The 24,721-nt window shown below is 36.2% G+C and overlaps 1 protein-coding gene across 1 annotated transcript in view; it reads left to right on the forward strand.

The window, feature by feature from the left end:
- Positions 1-20,423: 20,423 nt before the first annotated feature.
- The window catches only part of LOC122805948 (vomeronasal type-2 receptor 26-like), a 56,201-nt gene continuing 51,903 nt past the window's right edge, over positions 20,424-24,721 (forward strand). The window contains exons 1-2 of the mRNA XM_044076192.1: positions 20,424-20,723; positions 24,201-24,548. Of these exons, the coding sequence (XP_043932127.1) occupies positions 20,424-20,723; positions 24,201-24,548 (648 nt within the window). The remainder of the gene's footprint in view (positions 20,724-24,200; positions 24,549-24,721) is intronic.

Raw genomic sequence — 24,721 nt, forward strand, 5'->3', positions numbered from 1 at the left:
TGAGCGCATGTATGTATGTGTGTGTGTAGGTGCTACTTGTAAACATCTGATTTCCCAGGCTAAGGAAAGTATGCCTTTCTTGTTGTTCAGTCTCTCTATATGGTAGCTTTCTCGTGTACATTCTGCAGTGAGTTGTAACCTATAAAAATATATCACCCCATCACCCACATCTCCATGTATATTTAAGTAGACTTCATATACTATTTAGGTAGAAACTAAATAAGCATGCATGTCCAGGTGCAGTGTGGCTTTATGAATCAGCATTCCTCCATTCTGAACATATGCTTGGTGCAAGCTTGCATCAAAGTGCATGAATTACATACAAGATGTTCATAAACCCCAAATAACAATTTCTTCCACTTTCATTTGACTTACTAAACTACTCAGAATTAGTTTGTAATGAACATTGAATTTTGCAAAGCCTTTACTGGGTGATCATGCATCAGTCTCTGCAGCAATCATCCTGCTAATTTAATATGTTGTCTTTTACTTTAGATGAGCCATGCTGCTATTCTTCCCAGTCTAAGTGACAAGTACAGCTTCCCTTCATTCTTAAGAACAATGCCAAATGGAGAGGTCATTGCCCAGGCAACAGCCAGTCTCCTCCTTCAATATGACTGGATATGGCTTGGTCTCTTATATGTTGATAATGATTTTGGACATCAGAATTATCAAATCCTAAGAAGCAAAATTATTCAAAATGGTGGATGCATTGAGTTTTCTGAAATTATTCCTATTGTATATACAAAAGAAAAGAACCAGCATATTGTTGATACTATAAAACATTCAACTGCTAAGGTGGTTGTTGTTATCACAAATGAAGCCCCTCTGATCCCGTTAATTGGGGAGATTTCCAGGCAGAACATAACTGGAAAGGTCTGGGTTGCCTATCACAGCTTGTGTACCTATGCAAGTCTTTACAACAAAGATCTGATTCCAACTCTTAGTGGTATGCTTGACATTTCTGTTCACAAAGGTGATATCTTTCATTTTCAAGAATATATTTATAGTCTTCATCCTTGGAAGGTCCCAGATGATATTTTTACCAAACAATTTTGGGAATCAGCATTCAGCTGCAAACTGTTATATAATACAAGTGCTGGTACATTACCCTTCAGTGGCACGATTGATGAAAACTGGATTTGTACTGGTGAAGAAAGACTGGAATTACTCCCGCCTTCTGTTTTAGATATTTATCAGTTAAGGTTTACCTACAATGTCTACAATGCCATTTATGCATTTGCTCATGCTTTACATAACATGTTTTTATGTCACTCAGGAAATGGCCCATTTTATAACTCTACTTGTACCAGCTATCAAGATTTTCAGCCCTGGGAGGTAAAATATATTTTTGTGAACAGAATTAAAGGTTTAAAGGTAACCACACAGAGACTGAATAGCTGAAAAAGCAGGCTTACATATAGTAGATCTATGTCCAAGATGGCAGTTTCTTGGTATATTCAAATACTTAGGAATACTTAGGACTTCAGCCAATCCTCACAAAGAATATTAACATCTACCTAGCCTGTCTTCCTCCATAACACCCTACCTCCACAAACAAACCACATCTGATTTATTTTTCTATAAATATCTTAAAACCGAACATCCAAATTTATGATCAAATATCAAACCAAGACCAAAATATAACTAGCCACACACTTTTCTCTGTAAAATATCAATTCAAAAAATTAGTGGAGATATTCACTCCAACCCCGTTCACACTGTTCATAAAACCATCACTTCCAACCCCAAAATAAACCAGTCACCTAATAAATCTCTGCAAAAAACAGAACCCAAACCTTACTAAATATGAAGCTAAAAGTATGTGCAATGAAGTCTATGACATATGTGCTTATCTTGCTACATTCACACTCCTGATGTAGTCATAGCTACTAAAACCTGGTTAAAAAAAAAAAAAAAAAAAAAAAAATTGGGATACAATATACTCAGGCATGACAGACAAAAGAATTGTGCAGGTGATGTAAAAATCATCTATAAAAATTCCCTAACCATTACCTTACTTCCACCAGAAATACCCAAATTTAACAATGCTGAACAACTACTAACAGACCTAAAAATCAATAATAGGAAAACGATATGTTTAACAGCAATTTACATAGCACCAGAGAATAATGCTGATACTGCTAAAAGCATGCTGTATCAGATATCCCAACAAATTAACCATGAAACTATAATACTTGGAGACTTAAATACAGACTGACAACTCAAATTCCACTACTCCCACTGACTCCATAAACTTGCACAACTTCAGACAATTAATAACCACACCTAGTAGAATCAATAAAACTTCAGGGAGACTCTCAATATTAGACTGGATTCTTACAAACACACCTGACATACTGAAAAAAGTAGGCTGCCTCTCAGATAGCATAAACAACCACATACTAATGTATGGTATTAGAACTCTCAATAACTTAGATAAACATATTATCTATAATCAAATACAAAATACAACCAATTTCAGCCAAGATATTTTCAATGAAACACTAAAAAAATTTCACTGGAATGTACTTAGACCAATGCCACTAGATACTGCAGTAGAACACTTTAATATATTCTTAGTGACCTTAAATAATATAGCACCAGTATGTAATAAAAGAGTAAAGTCCACCCCCACACCATGGCTGAAAAAAGGAAATGAAAAAATAATAATAATAAAAAGGGATAACAAATGGAAAAAAAATGATATAAAAATAGAACTGAAAATGCCCTCCAGCATCTTAGGAACCTTGCAAAACTCCATGCCCCAAATGATGTGGATATTCTAAAAAAGGGCCTTACAGAAACAGATGCTTGGTGCCAGAGCCATGGGCTCAAGCTTAATGTCAAGAAATGTATAGTTATCCCCTTTGGGAAAAACCATGTACCCATGAATTACCACATAGGTGGCAGTACACTAAACACTATAAGTGTGATGAGAGACTTAGGGACACAGGTGGACAGTGGTCTCACCTTCGATAACCACATTACCACAACAGTCAGGAAACCCTTCAGTTTGGCACACCTCATCACTAAGGGCTTTTCATCCAGAAAAAATGAGGTAATTGTCCCACTGTACTCATCCCTCATTAGACCCATTATAGAGTACAATGCCCCGTTTGGTATGTATCTCACAAGACATCTGCAACAGCTGGAAAGGCCGCAGAAATACCTCACTAAAAGAATCACAGGCCTAAAGCAGATGCCCTATGCTGACTGTCTAAAAAACTCCAGCTATACTCTGTGGCATATTGTCTACTCACAGGCGATCTCTGCTTAACATACAAGGTCATGTCAAACCCTGAGCTGTTGGACATGCTCCACTTAAAGAAATCCCAATCCCCCAGAGCCACATGCTCCAGGGATCTAAACCTTGTCATCACAATGAACAAAACATGCTGGAGGGATAGGTTCCTGATCCAGAGACTCCCCATACTCTGGAATAGACTGCCTATACACGTCAAGCAGAGCACCTTGGCCCTCTTCAAAAGGAACCTTGACAATTGGATGGGAGATAGGAAAGTCACCCTGCTAGACAGTGGTCCAGGGAAGTAAATATTATGGGAAGAAATATCTGGGGAATTGTTTGGCTAGGCTTGTATAGGCCCTAGGGCTGATAGCCTAGTACCAACCTATGAACCTATATCAAACTAGATAAGCAAACATACTATACCAGCCTACAAGACAAACATATAAACAACCCAAAACCTTTTTGGTCTTCACTACTCCACCCTGTCAAGACCATTAATCCCTGCTCCAAAAACAGACAATACAACAGACTCTATCCCTACACAGTTTAATTTCTGCTTTATACACTCAATATTATCTTTCTTAGACACTAACACATCTGCCCTGCTCACTCTACCCCTGGCCAGTCAAAACCACCCACAGCTCTTCATTTTTAGTTCATCCTTGGGATTCACTCGTAAGGAAGTTGCTCCTTAAACTAAAAGCTACTTCTGTGGCTGTAGACCAACTACCATCAGACTACCTAAAAATGGCTGCAGAAGTCATAGCATTCCCTGTGTCCATAATACATAATAGGTCCATAGCAGAAGATACATTCCATCAAAAAATCCTTCATCCTACCACAGCACAAAGAATGCACATCTACAGAGTTTAATAACTATAGATCAATAGTGATTTTCTTCCCCCTCTCCAAAATGTTAGAAAAATGCATACATATGCAGCTGATGCAATAATACCCGACCTCAAATAACTTGCTCTCAGAAACACAACATAGTTTTAGGCCCCATGACAGCACCACTACTACTCGACTACATTTTACCAATATAATAAAACAACACAGAAACGATGGTTTGCTTGTGTCCACCATGTTCTTATACTTGTCAAAGGCATTTGATACGGTCTCACACCAGCGACTGCTCGTTCGACTCTCCTCAATAGGACTTTCACAATACTCATCGTGGTTCCTTAGTTACCTGTCTGGAAGGCAACACGCCATTAAATGGCAAGAAACCTACTCTTCCTTTCAACCAGTTACTACAGGTGTCTCTCAGGGCTCTATCCTGGGCCCTGTCCTATTTAATATATTTAGTAATGAACTCCACACCTCTACACCTCCACTCACCTTGCCAATTTAGTTCAGTATGCAGATGGCTCAACATTAATATGTGCAGCCTCACCACTAAATAAGCTCCAACACATTACCAAAAAAAATGTATCTCCTTTGTAAAAACCTGGCTCAAAGAATCAAACCTCCTATTCAACCCAAAGAAAACTAAGTTAATGCTTTTCACCTTAAAAAGTTGCCAAAATCAAAAGCAGTCCTTTACCATAAAGTCATTAAATAATACTGTCATTGGAACTGTAACTCACGGTAAACATCTCGGCGTATTAATAGATGACAATCTCAAGTATAACCATATACTGCACAACATTAAATCTGCACACCAGAAACAAAGTCCCTTTATAGGATCAATGGATTCCTTACAGAAACTTCTAGAAAAACTCTAGCCACCACTTTCTTACTGCAGAGTCTCCTATACACCACTCCGATACTAGCATAAACAATACTCAAAAAAACTTGCCTCCTGCTACAACAAAATAGTTAAATTTGCCACCAGTCTCCCTCATAGGATCCACCATTGTCTTAGATTAAAGCAAATAAACTGGCTTGAGCTGCACAACTGTATAACATTCTCACAAATGACTATAGCACACAAACTCAATCATCCAAAAAAACACCCCACACTAAAAAACATATTACTACCCTACTGTCCAGCAAGGGACCTCTGTTCTAGTAACAAATTCATATTACTTACAAATAAGCTAAATAATGTTCAGGAGACTCGCTCTATTGCTATTGCATTGGTATACTCTGGAGTAGTATCCCCATATAAATAAAACTCTCCAGCAAACTCAGTAGTTTTACACCACAGCTTAAACAACATATTAACTGATGCTTATCCTGTATATGCTCATCGCAGGGATAAAACTTTTTCACTGTCAAATACTATCTAATTACTCTCCTTAAACATAATATTCTCAACCTCTTACTGAAATGACAAAACAATTTTTATACATAACTAAGTTGCACGTGTGCTGCCTCTTTAGTAACTTCCACCTCTGTAAAATCTTAGAATGCATATGTATAAATATAACTACTGTTTGTGTACAAATGTAACTACAGTTTGTGTCTAATGTAAATAGAAACGCAACTGCTCTGTGCTTGACTAGAGCTTATTATAATGCAATGAAAGCAAATTAAGCTTTTTCTCCAAGCCTCTGCTCAAAATGGCTATTACCCCGATGGACTTTCCCAGTGAACAAAGAGACATAAATAAATAAATAAATATTCCCTTTTCTCTGAGGTATGGTAATTATTAAGTTAGCATATACAAGTTCTGGGGTGTGGGGAAGCTTGGCTCCTGCTTCAGGTGGTGCAAGCACCCCTGCAAAAAAGAAGTTTAAAGGAGAAGAGCGATGTTAGAGATTCACTAGTCTCCTGAACGTTCTACTTTTTTTTTCAGTCTGTCAGCAATTGACATTGAGTGCCGACGCTTCAATAGGGAGTCTCATTAAAACATAACACTCATACAGTTAACAGTAATGTATAACCAAAAGAAAACACCCAAAATCCAGGAACTGTGACACAAACAGTTTAATAACAAGAATAATGCTGAAAAATTCCTCAGGAATTCCTGAGGAATTTTTCAGCGTTATTCTTGTTATTAAACTGTTCGTGTCACAGTTCCTGGATTTTGGGTGCTTTCTTTTGGTTATTAGTGAATACTTTGCACCTGCCTTTCTTATCTGTTTATTAGTTAACAGGAATGTGGTTGATTTCTATTTTGTAGCTAAAGATTGCACATTGTAAAGGGATAAGTTGCTGCAAGCATAAGAGACTTGAATGATGCATTTTTAAATCATTTCTGCTTCTGATTGCTTCAGATCAAAAGTCTCCAGTTTTACTAGGGTTGCACAACATTGATTATTTAAAGTTTGTGAAACTGGGTGTGGGTCTTCACATAGGAGAGAATATGCATTTAACCCTAAAAGCAAAAAATGTACATTATGTTCATTCCTTGAGTACTATCTCAACAGAATGTACTGTTAAGGAAAATGCCTGCAGAAGTAGAATCCAGAAAAAACATTTCCAGCAGTGGTACTCTTAACAGAATATCTGCAAATATTCCAAGTATGGCTAATTAGATGGCCATGAAAGACTAATTTTGAAACTGAACATTGTTGTGAAGAAATAGTTTTCTTTGTACAAATTTATGTAAACATATAAACAACTGATATATTCAAGTGAATAACAGAAACTAAAGATTTAAAGATCTAACATACGGGGAAGGAAATATGGCTAAAGAAAATGTTTATGTATAAGAAAACATTAAAGCATAATAATAGCAATTGCTTTGAAAACACTTATCACATTAAGAACAGCAATGTCAGTTATTTTAAAAAGTAAAGCAATCAATCAAAAATTAAACAAACAAGGAAACAGATTGCATTGTACAATAGGTAAACTAAACCAGAATTATAAGTCAGAAGGTTATAACTCAAATGTGCAAATTTTTAAATACTGCCTCTACAGCATCCTGCATACTTAACTCATTCCCTCCAGTACAGCTCTTTTGAGTGGGTACCTTTAACTCAGAGCGGGTGTGACTTGAGCCTTTGAAAAAATAAAGTTATCACTTTAAAGTTCAAACAAATATTCATATGTCTAGAACCGTAAGTGTTACTAAAAAACTATAAATGGCAAACTATTCAAGATAAATTATCTTTACATCAGTGGCATTCATTCAGTTTGATGCTTTAAACTGGATTTTTTAAGTCAAAATAAAGGCAGTGAATATTAATTTTGTAATGTTGCATAAACAGTCTGTGACATCTCAGTAGCCATTCAAGCAAAACACATACTGCCAGCAGAATTTTCTTCATACAGATGTGAGTTTTCAAGTGAGGCAATGGAGATCTGTCTGTACTACCTGGAAGCTGAGATATTTAGAGAAATGAAAATTATTACATTACAAGCAAACTGTATTCAAATAATATTCAATATCTTTTTATCTGCATTAGACAGAAGTCAAATATCAGTACAGTTGTGTTTGTCATTATATATGCTTTAAGATGAAATCTTCTGATACATTGTATGTAGCATGGTTTTGGAATCATTAATGCAAATATGAACAAGAAATATTTGACACCTAGAGGCATCAGTAGGAGGTAACTGCAGAAACACTTGAAGGTGCACTTAGCTGTAATGAATAACAATCTAACATTGATGCCAAAAATATTAGAAATAACAACTATCAAATATGGAATTAAAGTAGAGATCATGGCATTAAATATTCTAGGAGTCATGGAACTGTAAAACATTTTATTTCCCCCCTCAGGGTTGTGCTTCTGCTACTGTCTTATATAAAGGCTCAGTTGCCTAAAATAATGTTTCTTACAAAACTGTGCTTTGAATATATGTAAGAAACTAGTGAATATAGTAAGTAAGCACATGGGGTACTAAAGATGTAAATTTAAACACATCTCTCCGTCTGTACAGATAACAAACAAACCATACCAGTATTATGACAGGTAACACCATTGCTAACATCAAACTAAAAACTCATCACTAAGGATCATAATTCTCTGCAACTTTAGTAACAAAAAGTTTAGCATTTTCATTATAGCATAAGAAAAAGATTTATGTAGGAGCATATAATAACTTTTATGTGGTTCTTGGTTGTTTTGTGTAATAATACTATTACAAACATTTTTCTTATAAAATCCTCCGTAGATGCCACATTGAAAGCACTCGTTTAAATATCCCAATAGAATTCAGCCATCTCAGCTTAGTAGATGCAGCTATTCTCTCTACTTCCCCATTCTAAGTAAAGGGATATTACTAAAATCCAAGTTGTAGTATTAACCTCTGACAAGGCTATTACTTACCTCTTGTCACTAATAAGGCATAATTCAAATGTAAAACTCAAAAAATCTGCAGGTATTGAAATGATAAAAAATCTCAGTTTAAAATCCAGAAATAAAACATAAAAAAATGCCAATATATAATGAATTAAAAAGATTTTTCAATATGATGACAGATAAAATCATGCACTCAATCCCATAGTAAATAATAATATTAAAACCTATGTGGCACAATAAAAAACGTTTACCCCCTTCCTTTTAACAAATGTTTATACCACTTCTGTTCAGCAACATCTTAAAATACAAATTAAAAATAAAGCAGAATCAATACTAGCACACAGCCTTAATTGTAATCATTTCTCAGCACACTATCAAAAATGTATCTACCTGCATGGCATGACATCACCGTTGCTAAAACTCATCATGCTGATGCTGTTCACTAAAAATAAAAACAAAAGTTCATACTGTTTGCATAAAACACAGACATATTCAAAGCCGCAGACCATAGTAGTTCATTTAAAACAACCCTCCAATCTCAAAACATCCAGACACACACAAGATAATACATTCATAAAAAGCCTGTGCAATCAAAAATGCAAGTTAATGAAAGTCAATAAATTAATATACACAATAAAGTAAATACAAAAGAAACAAAAAACAGCTATTGTGTGGGAAAACATACAAAAAAGATAACAGATACAGCTTTGGGGTTTTGAAGAACTCTTATTTCATAGTAAGGGTGGTGGATGGTCACACAACATAATACAATCAAAATAGTAATATAAAACAGTTCTGGGAGGTCAAATAGGTAAAACAATAATAAAAAAAAAAAATGAACAAACTTGTGGAGCTGTACAGTCCTGAATAGAATATATTTCTCTGAGGTCATTAAATCATCAATGAGACTGGTCACTGAGAACTAGAAGTATAAAGAACTTGTATATTTCCCAAACTTGCCTAATACAGCAACTTCAACTTTTGATGGCTCATTGGGGGCAGCTAATTCTTTAAATAGTGAATTTGATGCATTTTTAATTAGGAAATGAAGCAAAAGGAGTGTTACAAGAACATAATTAGACATTTCCTTTCCTTTGTTAGCAACATTTGGAGAACTATCCATATAGACCTGCGCTAATCAAATTTTCTTCGCAAGCATAGACATTATGGATATTATGGAGCTGCATAACTCAATTCAAGATTAGAATTTTCTAATACTGTAGAAGGACATTTTTATCTAGCCGACAAAGAGTGAACAAAATAGTGAGTGGAAATCTTCAGGAAATACTGAGCAAAAATATCTCCATTATCAATGGTGGATTTTATTTTTAAAGATAGGAAATATCTATAAAAACATACTTCGAAAGGAAATTTACTCTGTCATAGTACATGCTGGTGTGTATGAATTGAGATGCACCTCTCTGGACTATATGAAGAGAGACATGACTGAACTCTCAGTCCTGGGCAGGTATGTCCTTAGCCATAAGCAGCATTCTACCTTCACCAAGGATGATGCCACAATACAGACAAATAATGATAGATACTGGATCCCCCTGGAGTGACACCAGAAGCTAAGCCAATTACTGAAATCTGTCTGCCTGGGAAGACATGGTTGACAGTGCACAAGAGATTGCCTTTACTTGTCTCCTCAAGGCTTCCGGATACTGGCAAGACACTTGCCTCCTCCATAGTGCCTTTCTTAGGCAATGTCCAAACAACAAAACTTCTGACATAAAGAAATCCACTAAAGGCAAACTCAAGGTCATGCTGCTTAATGCTAGGAGCTTAAACAGTAAACTGCACTCCATGGAAGCACTCCTCACCTTGGAAGATGCTGACGTTTGTGTAGTCACTGAGACTTGGTTCAAGGCTACTGAGAGCAGCCTAGCCATACAAGGCTACTAGGCCTTTCACATGTTTTGACCCCAAAATGACCATGAAAGAGTCAGAGGTGGAGGTGAAACAGTGTGACTCTCTGGAGCTACTCCAGATCCAGTTAACTATAGGTAAAATACCCTCCAAGTCATCACTAGCTAAAGGTCCCCTATCATGAACCAGGAGAAGAGCAATGCCTAAGTGGACTTGCTAGAGTCACTCAGTATACAGCCAAACACCTTGGTCATGGGAGATTTCAACTATCCTTCTGTCATATGGCCGACTTACATGAGCACAAAAATGATCACTATGAGGTTCCTAAACTTTTTTAATTCAAATGCCCTGGAACAGTTGGTCTGCACCCCCACAAGAGGCTCAAATGTCCAAGACTTAGTGTTCATCAACATGGGGGGGGGGTTACTTGACTACCACATGTGTGTTGACCTATTTGGTAAGGTCAGATCTCAAATCTGTCTCATCTGAAGTAAATATCAAACCTGATACCCCTACAGTAGTAAAAAACTGAAAACTTTCTTCAAAGCAAACTATTTCCTACTAAGCGATGGTATAAAAAGTTTCAAAGTCCCTGCCAACATAGTCAACAATGACTCCTATGCAGGTGAATACACAAATGCCTTATACAGCCACGTAAACAAATTCATTGACTCTGCTGTACCCAACAGGTACAAACTAGGTCTTCCTGAAAAAACAAGCCACCCTAGTAGACCGTAAGTATAAATAAGCTATACAAAAAGGAAAGTAACTAATATCTAAAAATAGGATAGAACTTACTCATAAGAAGACTACCCTCTACAGTTTGAACAAGCAAATCAGATATCTTGTTAATTCTTCTAAGGCTAACTATGCATCTAAATTAGCATCCCTAGCTAAAGTCAGCCATAAGGCATTCTTTAGCTACGTCTGAAACCTAAAAGGGAATGCCCAACTAAGTGCTGAACTTATAGTAGATGGTACCACTCACAATGAACCTGAGGAAACTGCCAACCTGATAGCTGACAGATTTGGCAATAACTTCACCACCTGTCCCCACCAGACATACCTAAAGGCATTCCTGACACCAATCCTCTACTGAATATCTCCAAAGAACAGTTCATACAAGCACTCTCCAAGGCCAAAAATGACCTCTATGGGACCAGATAACATAACACAAGCTGCTTAATAAACAATCTAAAATAAGACCTACTGGATTCACTTGGCACTTTCTCTTTACCTGGGCAAAGCCAGTTCTCAAGCTATTGTTAGAGTGGGGAACAGCAACAGTAATCCCCTTGCACAAAGCGGGTCTATGAACTGACCCTGGGAACTATCGACCATAAGCCTAACCAGCCTTATCTACAAGGCCATGGAAAGAATTATCATGGACCTAATCCATAAGGATATAGGCGACCTTCAAACCCTTGACCTGACTCAGTTTGGTTTCCTCAAGGGTAGATATTGCTTATTAAAGCTAGTGGACTTCTTGGAGAATGTCACCAAAGCCCTGGATGAGGGCAAAATAGTACATATCACCTATCTTGATTTAGCCAAGGCCTTTGGCACAATCCCTCATTGAGGTATCTCTCCCAGCTGGGGATTAACCCATACATTACTAGATGGGTAGCAAACTGTCTCACTGACAGAACACACAGAGTTGGGGAGTCCACCTTCACCAGTAGAGCAGTAGAACAGTTACCAGTCCAGAACTAGAAGGAAGTGTGCTGGGCCCTCTACTATTTGGAATCTATTTATCTGAAGTCCAGGTGAGGGTAGATGACATGTGGCTTACCAAGTTTGTAGATGACTGAAAACTGGGCACAATCAGAGTCCCCAGTGATGTTGACATATTACAGAAAGGTCTGACACAGATACATAATTGGTGACAAGCCCACAGACTAAAACTTAATGCAAAAAAATGCCTCATTATCCCCTTTTGTAAACAAGTAGCCCCTGCTAATTATGATACAGATAACACCCCTGTAAGCTCAAACTCAGTGGTGAAAGACTTGGGAACACAGGCTGATAGAAATCTAAACTTCGATAACCATGTGTCTTTAGTGGTAAGAAAAGCATTCTGCTTTGCACATCTAAAAATAAGGGCATCGCATCCAGGACCAAGGAAGTTATAGCTCTACTGTACTAGACTTTTATCAGACCACTAACTGGGTACAATGCTCTATTCTATATGTAGCTCACCAAACACCTGCAGCAAATGGGGACCACAGAGGGTTCTAGTCAAAAGAATCCAGGGCTTACAAAACATGACATACATGGAAAGACTGAAAGCCCCGTCACTATACTCTGTATCATACATGCTGGTGAGAGGCGACCTATGCCTGGGCTACTGAGCAGTCTCAGACCCTGCCCTAATGGAAATGTGGCACATCTGGAAATTAAATGGGACAAGAATAACTCACTCCAGGTATTTCAACTTAGCCTGTGACATTAACAGAACATGCTGGAATGACAGATACATCTCCCAGCAACTGCCACGCCTCTGGATAAGCTCCCACTTTTTGTGAAGCAGAGCTTCTCAATGACAAGAACAACCTTGACAAATGGTTGGTTGACCATAAATTCACTCTGGGGGTGGCACCTATGTCCATCATGGACACATGGTGATTGAAGTTTAGATTGCTATCAACCTGTGTCCCATGTCTTGCACCACTGAGTGTGAACTTAGAGAGGTGTTATCTACATCACAGACTCACTCTGCTAATATCAACCATCTAACTATGGTCAATAATGTTAGTCAGGTTATTACCCGGCTAGGCTTGTAAAGGCCCTAGGGCCACTTGCCTAGTAACCTCCTATGAACCTTTGAACATATAAAAACATTACTTAAAGAAAATATCTGGATAAAATTGAGCAATTCATTCCTTCCTTGCTGTTGCCTTTCCTTTTATCTAGCTGCACTGGTGACAGAGAAGGATAAAACCTTAAATACATCACAGAAGACCTGAATTTAATTAGTGGCTTTGGGATTGGATTTTTCAGGTAGGGAGGACAGATGTGCTTATTCTGTGGTTTAGCATTCTGGGCATGTCTGAAGTGGCACTCTGCTGTAGACCAGAACCAGAGATTAAGTCAGGCTAGGGGGATGGGAGAACAAAGAGGATGTGATCTGGGGCAGTGCACACACTTAAGGATACTCCCCATTACATTGTCTGGTCTCATGTGATGAACCCCGCATGTGATTAATGATGGTGGCAGGAAAATCCACCACAAGCTGTAATCTTAAAGATTCTTCCTGTCCCATTTCACTCCACTTGTCTGGCAAACCTCTTACCCTCTGAGCCCTTACATGGAGGGTGATGACTTTATACTCTGGAACTTTCTTTGTGTGGGTTAGACCAGGGTGATGTCAAAATAGGATTTGTGGAGACTAAGGACTACAGAGAAAGGCAGGGCTTAAAGTCAGTGGCAGTAATAAAAAAATATGTGCCTGTGTGTGTGTGTATTTTTTATATATATATATATATATATATATATATATATATATATATATATATATATATATATATATATATATATATATACACACACACACACACATATATATATATATATATATATATATATATATATATATATATATATATATGTGTGTGTGTGTGTGTACCCATGAACTACCACATAGGCAGCAATCTACGTAACACCGAATGCGTGATAAGAGACTTTGGGACCGAGGTGGACAGTAGTCTCTCCTTTGATAGTCACATCGCCACAGTAGTCAGGAAGCCCTTCTATGTGGCACACCTCATCATAAAAGGGTTCACATCCAGGAAAAAAGAGGTCATTGTTCCCCTCTACTCGACGCTCATTAGACCCATTATAGAGTACAACTCCCCTTTTGGAAAGTACTTCACAAGACATCTGCAGCAGCTGGAAAGGCCACAGAAGTACCTCACAAAGAGGATTACTGGCCTCAAACAAATGCCCTACACTGACCGCCTCAAAAAACTCCAGCTTTACTCCGTAGCATATCGCCTACTCCGAGGTGATCTCTGCCTAACATATAAAGCTATGTCAAACCCAGAGCTGTTGGACATGCTACACCTAAAGAAATCTCAATCCCTCCGAACTACACACTCTAGGGACATAAACCTTGTCACCACAATAAACAGGACATGCTGGAGGGATAGATTTCTGTCCCAAAGACTTCCTATACTCTGGAACAAGCTACCCATCTATGTCAAGCAAAGTTCTTCATTAGCACTCTTCAAGAAAAATCTTAATGAGTGGATGGGAAATAGGAAATACACCCTGGGGATCACTTCTGTGCCTCTGCTCGACAGTGGCATAGGAAAATAACTTTCTTGGGTGGTGTAAGCCATGGAACCTTGTTGGCTAGACTTACATAGGCCCTTGGACCGATAGCCTAGTACCTACCTATGAACCTATGAACCTATATATATAAATATATATATATGTGTGTGTGTATACATATGCACACACACATACTAAATAGTTGCTTGTGTGTATATTTATATAGGTAAACCTGAAATTATATAAGCATAAGATCAACAGTAAAAAGATCTATAGAAAAATGGTATATATTGTATGGTGTGTGTGTATGTGTGTGTGTATATTTATATATATATATAGTTTGCAGGTGATGTTGTGGGTGCAGAAAGGCTTGCCCTCCTGCAAAAACATTGAAAAACATGATTCAGTTTTTCAGATTTTTCAGTGATTTTCTATGTAGTTAGATTATGTCACATGTTGAAATGTTTTTTTTTTTTTTTAACACCAACTCAGAGATCTCACAACAGTGGGAAAACAGCGTAAAACCTCTCCTGGTATAACTTTAATTTTCTCAGTGTTTTTCTGTTAAGATACTTTTCAGTTTAGAACTTTTTACTTTTAGATATTTTTCTGTTGCTCTTATGTTGTTTAGATCATTTCAGGTACAAATATATATATATATATATATATATATATATATATATATATATATATATATATATATATATATATATATATATATATATATATATACATATATATATATATATATATATATATAGTAGATACATAGAGAGACATATACATATACATATAAAATTGGCTTATAAGAAGCTAAAAGTAATATTTCTGTCAGTTCATAAAACTCATAGTTTGATTTGTCTTTGTAATAATTCCCATAGCTTGAAGATATTCATGAAATAACATATAATCAATTACTAATCATCTCAGAAAAAAAAATTAAATTACATCAAAACTTTACTTAAAAAAGAAACAAAAACAGTACACTAGTTTGATGACCAAAACAGTATGTCAAAGGCAAGGTATAGCTATAACACACTGAAATTATTTGTTTAGCAGTCATCTGAATGTCCATAATGACCTCTTCAGGATATCTTAGTGATGAGACACATTTTATAATCCGTTGAAATGAATTAACCTACCTAAAGCTGTATTTTTGTATTTCTGGACTGTCACATTATTAATTCAAGAATCAAAGAGTAGGCATAAATTTTCTTCTTTTGCATTGTATTGGAAGACAGAACACATCTAAACACATAAATAAACATATATATATATATATATATATATATATATATATATATATATATATATATATATAAGAATTACAATATCTGATTTGTTTACTCAGTGTATGTTGCCACCACTTCCTTCTGTTACAGTTTTTATTGAACTTCAACAATACTATGTGAACTTATATGGCGGTTTTCTCTTGGAGCTGACTTAAAGGTTTGAATAATACTTTAAACATTAAAAGGCACTGCATAGCATCAGGAAAACCCTGAACAGCCACCTCCTTTTTGATCCTAGTAACATCTTTATGCTAAATTTTACCATGGTTTATTTGTTAGCACTAACCAGTTTTACAATTTTGTTGTTTAATCATGGGTTGTAGAAAATATTTGGTTTAATATTTTACATAATAACTGAATTTATTAGCTGTTTTTATGGATTGCTTTTCTAGATTCAGTGGTCCACACACTATGTACTCACTCATTGCAGTTTTTTCTGAAGAAGTTTTTGACACTAATAAAGAAAACAAAGCGTTTAAAACCAGTTCAGCTCAAGTGCTCATAAATTCTGCGCTTCAGATGTCGCTTAGTTTTGCCAACATAGAAGGCATCACAAGAGCCGTATGTAGCTACATATATTAATCCTTGTGAATTATAGTTAGAATAATTGTTGATAACAATTATCCTATTCCTAGCCTCTATGCAAAATTCTTCACCCTGTTATATATGTTTACACTGATTACAGGCCCCACATTTAAAAGTCCCCCTTCTTTTATCTGTGAACAATCTGTGAATTAGCTGCATATTCCAGTACATTTTTAATGTTCTGACCTTTCTTAAACACCAACTTGAGAGGCTTATATTTAAACAATTCCAAATCTGTAAGCTCAGAAAATTGTTTCCATTCCCTTTCCAATATGGATTTAACCTGGTATGCAGTCCCACTAAAATTAGTAACAAAAGCCCTACTAAAATCTCCATTAATAATACTTTTTTTCTGAAATGTTGGGTGTGCACTGCCATAACCAATTTAAGTATTTGAAAATGTAGGTTTCCTATAGCCCATTGATTTAAACCCATTTCCAATATTGTATAATGTCACATGCAGGTAATTACATTGCCCTGTTGTCACTTGGTGTGTAAACTGGAGGACATTTGTAGTTTGAAATAAATAATTCATAAACTCCTCCAATTTAATCATATCTGCGATCCAAAATATGCAGATATCATCCAGGTATCTGGTGTATAGATTCCAACATTGTGCATAAGGACATGTATGTATAAATTTATATTCCCAAACTGACAATAATATCGGCATAAGTGGGGGCACAACTGGCCGCCATAGCTACCCATTGTTCCTACTGAAAAAATCCCCCCTCAAAAAATAGAAAATTATTTCTTAACACTAGTTCTGCTAATTCCAAACAAAGAAAATGTAATTTTCAGAGATATTTACCCACTTTCTTAATGCTTCCTCAAGCCACAATAATCCTATGTCATGTGGAATAACTGAAAATAGATCCACAATTGCAATGCACAAAAATACTAAACCATCCACACTGTATTCGGGCTGTATTCTGCCCTGAAAATCCAAGGAATCTGTAAAGATATGTGGGTGCCCCCACCCCCATATAGCCTTTAAATTCTAATCCAGTAATTTTTCTATAGGTGCTATCTTAGAGCCTTCTGAGGCTACATCAGGCTTAAATGGGGGGGTCATCCACATCCTTATGTACCTTGGGTATACAGAATATTGAAGGAACCCTAGGTGAATTATTTTGTTAATATGAGTATGTCTGAAAATCAATCACCCTTTGATCAAATAAGTCCTTCATTGCTAAATCAATTTTCATATAAGCTACTGTATTTATCTACACCATGTAATAGAGAAAGCATTTTGCCCTCATATGCAATTTTATCCATGAGGACAATGTCCCAATCCCTTGTCAGGTTCCATTACATTTACTTTAGAATTAGAACATAACTGATTCAATAGGGTACCCTCTTCCTTAGTCAAATTCTTTCTAGTGCAAATTTCTTCTTGATTTTTATACAAGTTTCTAATTTCATTTTCCAATACACTTTCCAGGTTTTTTAACTGTGGATTGAACACACTACTTTTCCTGGGTACCCCAACATTAGAGGTTATTGTTCCATTTCCACTGAAAAATTGTTCCAAATGAATTTTTCTGGTAAACAACTTAACATCGATAAAAGTTTGTGATAAATTACCTTTTTTCATGGGTATATATTTAAACCCCTTCATAAACAAACTAAAAAGTTCCTGTGTTACTTCTAAGGTACTATAATTAAAAATGTGGAAACCTTGTCAGCTTGCAATATGTGAACTATTTAGAATACAGGTTTCAGTACCCACTTGTGTTCCTACCTGTATATCCCCTGTTGCTCCCTCCCCTCTGTTGGAGGGGGGCTTTTAAAAAATGGTGATTATTTTTATTTTTCTGCCTGAATCTTTCTGACCCTCTTGGGGATATATAATCATTGTCACTGTGGTGTTGCATTTCCATCCCTTTGGAATTAACTGATATGTTATTATTCTGCCCTAATTGTTCTGATTCCTGCAAAACCTGTGAATAGGCTCTACCACTGTGTAAATTATTATGCTGTGACCTAGGCAATGGATATTGTTTACCTTCTCCATATTCTTTCAGGTTGCGATCTAATTTTTTACATTTCCTGTCTAGAATATCTTCACATTTTTTATCTATGGCACTTCTGAGATTAAAGTACTTGTCCTGCTCATTCTGCACTCCAAACAGCAAGTCATTTTTAATGCATGTGTTCAACACATCAGTATGCTCCTGTAAACTTTTCATCTCTCTTTCATTGTTACGAATAATAGCTTTTAAAATTTCTAAACCACATCTGTCAAAAATCACAAGTAACTCTTTATGAAATTCAGATCCCACTGATACATTGTTCAGGTATTTATATACCCTCAGTCCTTTAGGCACTATCCCCTGCCTTATACATTCCCCCAAATAAGCATTTTCAATTTTTAAAATCTTAAATTTAACCAAAGCCTCTTGCAATTTATTAAGGCTTATGCCGCAAGTGTCCGTGTTTCCACCATTGACCTGTTGCGATGTGGTTTTGTGAAAAAATGGCTTCTGTTGCTGCCATTCATTGAGTTCCTGCTGAACTGGGTTGACAGCCTCAGCGGTTACATCATCTCCTGGTTCATTCACTTCCTTGGCCCCTTCATGTTGCCACAAAACCAACGGCATGCTATTTCAGGACTGTTCTACTTGTGCTGTGCCATTATTAATGGCTATAGAATCCTTATGGCGTTCACGGCGCCTGAAGTCTTCCTGGTTCCCAGGCACACTCGTGTTGGTTAGCAGCATGGCTACTCCCCACACAATGGGAGTCAAAACCTTCATCAGCTGTGTTAGCTGACTCTAAATCCTGCACAGTTCACCCATTTCCTTGCCCCGAGGAGCAGTGGGCCTTTCCTGGAGTGAATTTAACTCTTCAATGAGCTCCATGAAAAAACAAAAACCACAAAAGTAGAGCTAATCCAGAAAGTTGAAACCAATGAACCACGAATAACTGGATGGTAGATGATCTCCACGCAGGATACCAATAAATTGTAGAAAACAGCTTTATTAATAAGTATTTAATGCCGAACATACACAGTGCGTTTTCATTCGAGTATCCCCCTGACTTCGTAAGAAACAAACACAAGAACATCCACATTTACCTTATTTATACTGATCCCTTAATTGATAAATTGACTGTTTTTTTAAAGAAATACTGTTCATAATATTCATATATATAAAATAAAGTGCCTATCTAAGCAGAATCAAATACAAATATGATACAAGAATGTCTGAAGTCATAATAAAACAAGCTTAAAAATTTGAATTAATAATAATCATCTAAATACATAATAAATATTTATATAGTCATTAAACCCTGGGAATCTATTCGCTAACTTTTTTGCAAAATACATTGTAAGCCAATAGATTCCCAGGGTTAAATGACTCTATCTCCATTTTACCCATCATAAAGCTCAGATCAGCTAAATTATAAATTTATTTTTACATAATTCGTGGTACTTATTTCCCAATTCAATATGAACTATTATATCTTATTTTATATATTATATATTTATATTGTGTTTATTTGTGAAATTATATAATATTTATATAAATATTTATTATGTATGTATCTGATTATTATTAATTCAAAAGTTTAAGCTTATTTTATTATGGCTTCAGACACTCTTGTATCATATTTGTATTTGATTCTGCTTAGGTAGGCAGTTTATTTTATATATATGAATTTTATGAACAGTATTTCTTTAAAATTTTTACCACTCAATTTATTAATTAAGGGATCAGTATAAATAAAGTAAATGTGCATGTTCTTGGGTTTGTTTCTGATGAAGTCTGGGGGATACTCAGATGTAAATGCTCTTTTACCATCCAGTTACTTGTGGTTTATTAGGTTCACATTCTGGATTAGCTCTTCTTTTGTGTTTTTTGTCTTTTCATGCTGCTCGTTGAAGAGTTAAATTCACCCCAGCAAAACCCCAGTGTTCCTCGGGGGCAGGAAATGCATGAACTGTGCAGGATTTTGAGTCAGCTAACACAGCTGATGGAGGTTTTGACTCCCATTGGGCGGGGAGTAGCCATGCTTCTAACCAAAGTGAGTGTGCCTGGGAACCTGGAAGACTTCAGGTGCAGTGAACATCATATGGATTCTATAGCCGTTAATAACGGCACAGCACAAGAAGAACAGTCCTGGAATAGCACGCCGCTGGTTTTGCGGCAACATGAAGGGATCGAGGAAGTGACTGGTTTGACAGCCTTTGCGGTTACACTTTCTCCTGGTTCAGTTTGCCAGGAACGCAATGAATGGCTGCAACAGAAGCCGTTTTTTCACAAAACTACACCACAACAGGTCAACACTGGAAACACAGACATTTACAGAGTAAGCCTTAATAAATTACAAGATGCTTTGACTAAATTTAAGACTTTAAACATTGAAAATGCTTATTTGGGGAATTGTATAAGGCAGGGGATAGTGCCTAAAGGACTGATGGTATATAAATACCTGAATAATGTTTCAGTGGGATCTGAATTTCATAAAGAGTTACTTGTGATTTATGACAGATGTGGTTTAGAATTTTTAAATGCTATTATACATAACAATGAAAGATTGTTGAAAAGTTTACAGGAGCATATTGATGTGTTGAACAAATGAATTAAAAATGACTTGCTATTTGGAGTGCAGAATAAGCAGGACAAGTACTTCAATCTCAGAACTGCCATAGATAAAAAATGTGAAGATATTCTAGAGAGGAAATGTAAAAAATTAGGTTGCAACCTGAAAGAACATGGAGAAGGTAAACAATATTCATTGCCCAGGTCACAGCATAATAATTTACACAGTGGTAGAACCTATTCACATGTTTTACAGGAATCAGAACAATTAGGGCAGAATAATAACGTATCAGTTAATTCCAATGGGATGGAAGTGCAGCACAATGGTGACAATGGTTATATATCCCCAAGAAGGTCAGAAAGACTCAGGCAGAAAAATAATAATAATAACCATTTTTTCAAACCCCCCTCCAACAGAGGGGAGGGGGCAACAGGGGAATATACAGGTAGGAACACAAGTGGGTAATGAAGCCTGTATTCAAAATAGTTCACATACTGTATGCTGGCAAGGTTTTCACATTTTTAATTATAGTACCATAGAAGTAACAAAGGAATTTTTTAGTTTGTTTATGAAGGATTAAATATATGCCTATGAAAAATGGTAATTTATCACAAACTAATATCGATGTTAAGTTGTTTATCAGAAAAATAAATTTGGAACAATTTTTCACTGGAAATGCTAAATTAACCCCTAATGTTGGGGTACCCAGGAAAAGTAGTGTGTTCAACCCGCAATTACACCCACAGTTAAAAAACCTGGAAAGTGTATTGAAAATGAAATTAAAAACGTATATAAAAATCAAGAAAAAAATTTGACTAAGGAAGAGGGTACCCTATTGAATCAGATATGGTCTAATTCTAAAGTATCTGTAATGGAACCTGACAAGGGAGGGGGCATTGCCCCCATGAATAAAATTGTATATGAGGGAAAAATGCTTTTCCTATTACATGATGTAGATAAATACAGTCAGGTGTCCATTAATGAAATTAATACAGCCTATATGAAAATTGATTTATCATTGAAGGACTTATTTGATCAAGGGGTTCCTTCAATATTCGGTATACCTAAGGTACATAAGGATGTGGATGACCCCCCATTTAGGCCTGTTGTAGCCTCAGGAGGCTCTAAGATAGCACCTATAGCAAAATTTCTGAATTGGAAATTAAAGGCTATATGTGGGAGGGAGCCCACATATCTTTAAAGATTCCTGGGATTTTTGGGGCAGAATACAGCCTGAATACAGTGTGGATGGTTTAGTATTTTTGTGCATTGCTGTTGGGGATCTATTTTCAGTTATTCCACATGACATAGAATTATTGTGGCTTGAGGAAGCATTAAGAAAGTGGTAAATATCTCTGAAAATTACATTTTTCTTTGTTCAAAATTAGCAGAACTAGTGTTAAGAAATAATTTTCTATTTTTTTGAGGGGGAATTTTATCAGCAGGAACAAGGGGTAGCTATGGGGGCCAGTTGTGCCCCCACTTATGCCGATATTATTCTGTCAGTTTGGGAATATAAATTTATACATACATGTCCTTATGCTCAATTTTGGAATCTATACACCAGATACCTGGATGATAACTGCATATTTTGGATAGCAGATATGATTAAATTGTTGGAATTTATGAATTATTTATTTCAAACTACAAATTTCCTCCAGTTTACACACCCAGTGACAACAGGGCAATGTAATTACCTGCATGTGACAATATACAATTTTGGAAATGGGTTTAAATCAGTGGTCTATAGGAAACCTACATTTTCAAATACTTCTATCCGTTATGGCAGTGAACACCCAACATTTCAGAAAAAAAGTACTGTTAAGGGACAATATGTCTTTGTACGTCATCTGACATCTTGTGACGAAGATTTTCAGAAGGAATGTTTGGTCCTACAAAGTATGTTTAAGGACAGGGGTTACCCAACAGAACTTATAGATAGTATACAGACAGAGGTTACACAAGGGAAAAAGGATAAATATACTCCAGTTTTGGGTACGGGTTTATTTACACCTACAACAGGAATAACACAAAATGTTGTGCAAGAAGAGTTTAGTAGGGCTTTTGTTACTAATTTTAGTGGGACTGCATACCAGGTTAAATCCATATCGGAAAGGGAATGGAAACAATTTTCTGAGCTTACAGATTTGCAAGTGTTTAAAAATAAGCCTCTCAAGGTGGTGTTTAAGAATGGTCAGAACATTACAAAATTACTGGAATATCAGTTAATTCACAGGTGTTCACACATAAAAGAAGAGGGACTTTTAAATGAGGGGCCTGTAATCAGTGTAAACATATATTACAGGTGAAAAATTGTGCATAGAGGCTAGGAATAGGATAATTGTTAACAATTATTCCAACTGTAATTGAAAAGGTTTAATATATGTGGCTACATGTGGATCTTGTGATGCCTTCCATGTTGGCAAAACTGAGCGATATCTGAAGTGCAGAATTTATGAGCACTTAAATGATGTTAAAAAGAAAAATAATATCAATGCCCTCTATAGACATACACTAGAATGGAATAATGCCCAGTTCTTTTTCTCTGTTATTGAAATGGTCCCAAGAGAAGTAAGAGGTGGTCCCTGGGAAACTAAATTAGAGTTTAGGGAAACTTTTTGGCAAATTACATTGTAAGCCAATAGATTCCCAACGTTAAATGACTATTTCCATTTTCCCCCTGCTAAAGCTTAGATCAGCTAAATTATAAATGTATAATTACATCATTCATGGTACTGATTTTCCAATTCAATATGAAATATGTTATTTTATATATTATATATTTATATTGTATTTATTTGTGAAATTATATAATACAAATATAAATATTATGTATTTATCTGATTATTATTAATTCAAAATTTTAAGCTTATTTTATTATGGCTTCAGACATTCTTGTATCATATTTGTATTTGATTCTGCCTAGGTGAGCAGTTTATTTTATATATCTGAATTTTATGAATGGTATTTCTTTTAAATTTTAACCAGTCACTTTATCAATTAAGGGATCAGTATAAATAAGGTAAATGTGGATGTTTTTGTGTTTGTTTCTAATGAAGTCTGGGGGATACTCAGATGAAAACGTTCTGTGTATGTTCAGCGTTAAATACGTATTAATAAAGCTGTTTTCTACAATTTATTGGTGTCCTGTGTGGAGCTCTTCTACCATCCAGTTACTCGTGGTTTATTGGTTTCAACTTTCTGGATTAGCTCTACTTTTTTGTTTTTTGTCTTTTCGTGGAGCTCGTTGAAGAGTTAAATTCACCCCAGCAAAGCCCCAATTCTCCTCGGGGCCAGGAAATGGGTGAACTGTGCAGGATTTTGAGTCAGCTAACCCAGCAGATGGAGGTTTTGACTCCCAATGGGCAGGAAGTAGCCGTGCTGCTAACCAATGTGAGTGTGCCTGGGAACCAGGAAGACTTCAGGCACCATGAATGCCATATGGATTCTATAGCCATTAATAATGGCACAGCTCAAGTAGAACAGTCCTGGAATAGCACACTGTTGGTTTTGCGGAAACATGAAGGGGCCGAGGAAGTGAATGAACCAGGAGACAGTGTAACTGTCAAAGCTGTCAACCCAGTTCGGCAGGTACTCAATGAATGGCTGCAATAGAAGCCGTTTTTTCAGAAAACCACACCGCAGCAGGTCAACGCTGGAAACACAGACACAGAGTAAGCCTTAAATTTAGTCAAAGCCTCTTGTAATTTATTAAGACTTTAAACATTGAAAATGTTTATTTGGGGGAATGTATAAGGCAGGGG

The sequence above is a fragment of the Protopterus annectens genome, chromosome 7.part0 (assembly GCF_019279795.1).
Source record: "Protopterus annectens isolate FY-2018-M chromosome 7.part0, PAN1.0, whole genome shotgun sequence".
Taxonomy (NCBI): domain Eukaryota; kingdom Metazoa; phylum Chordata; order Ceratodontiformes; family Protopteridae; genus Protopterus; species Protopterus annectens.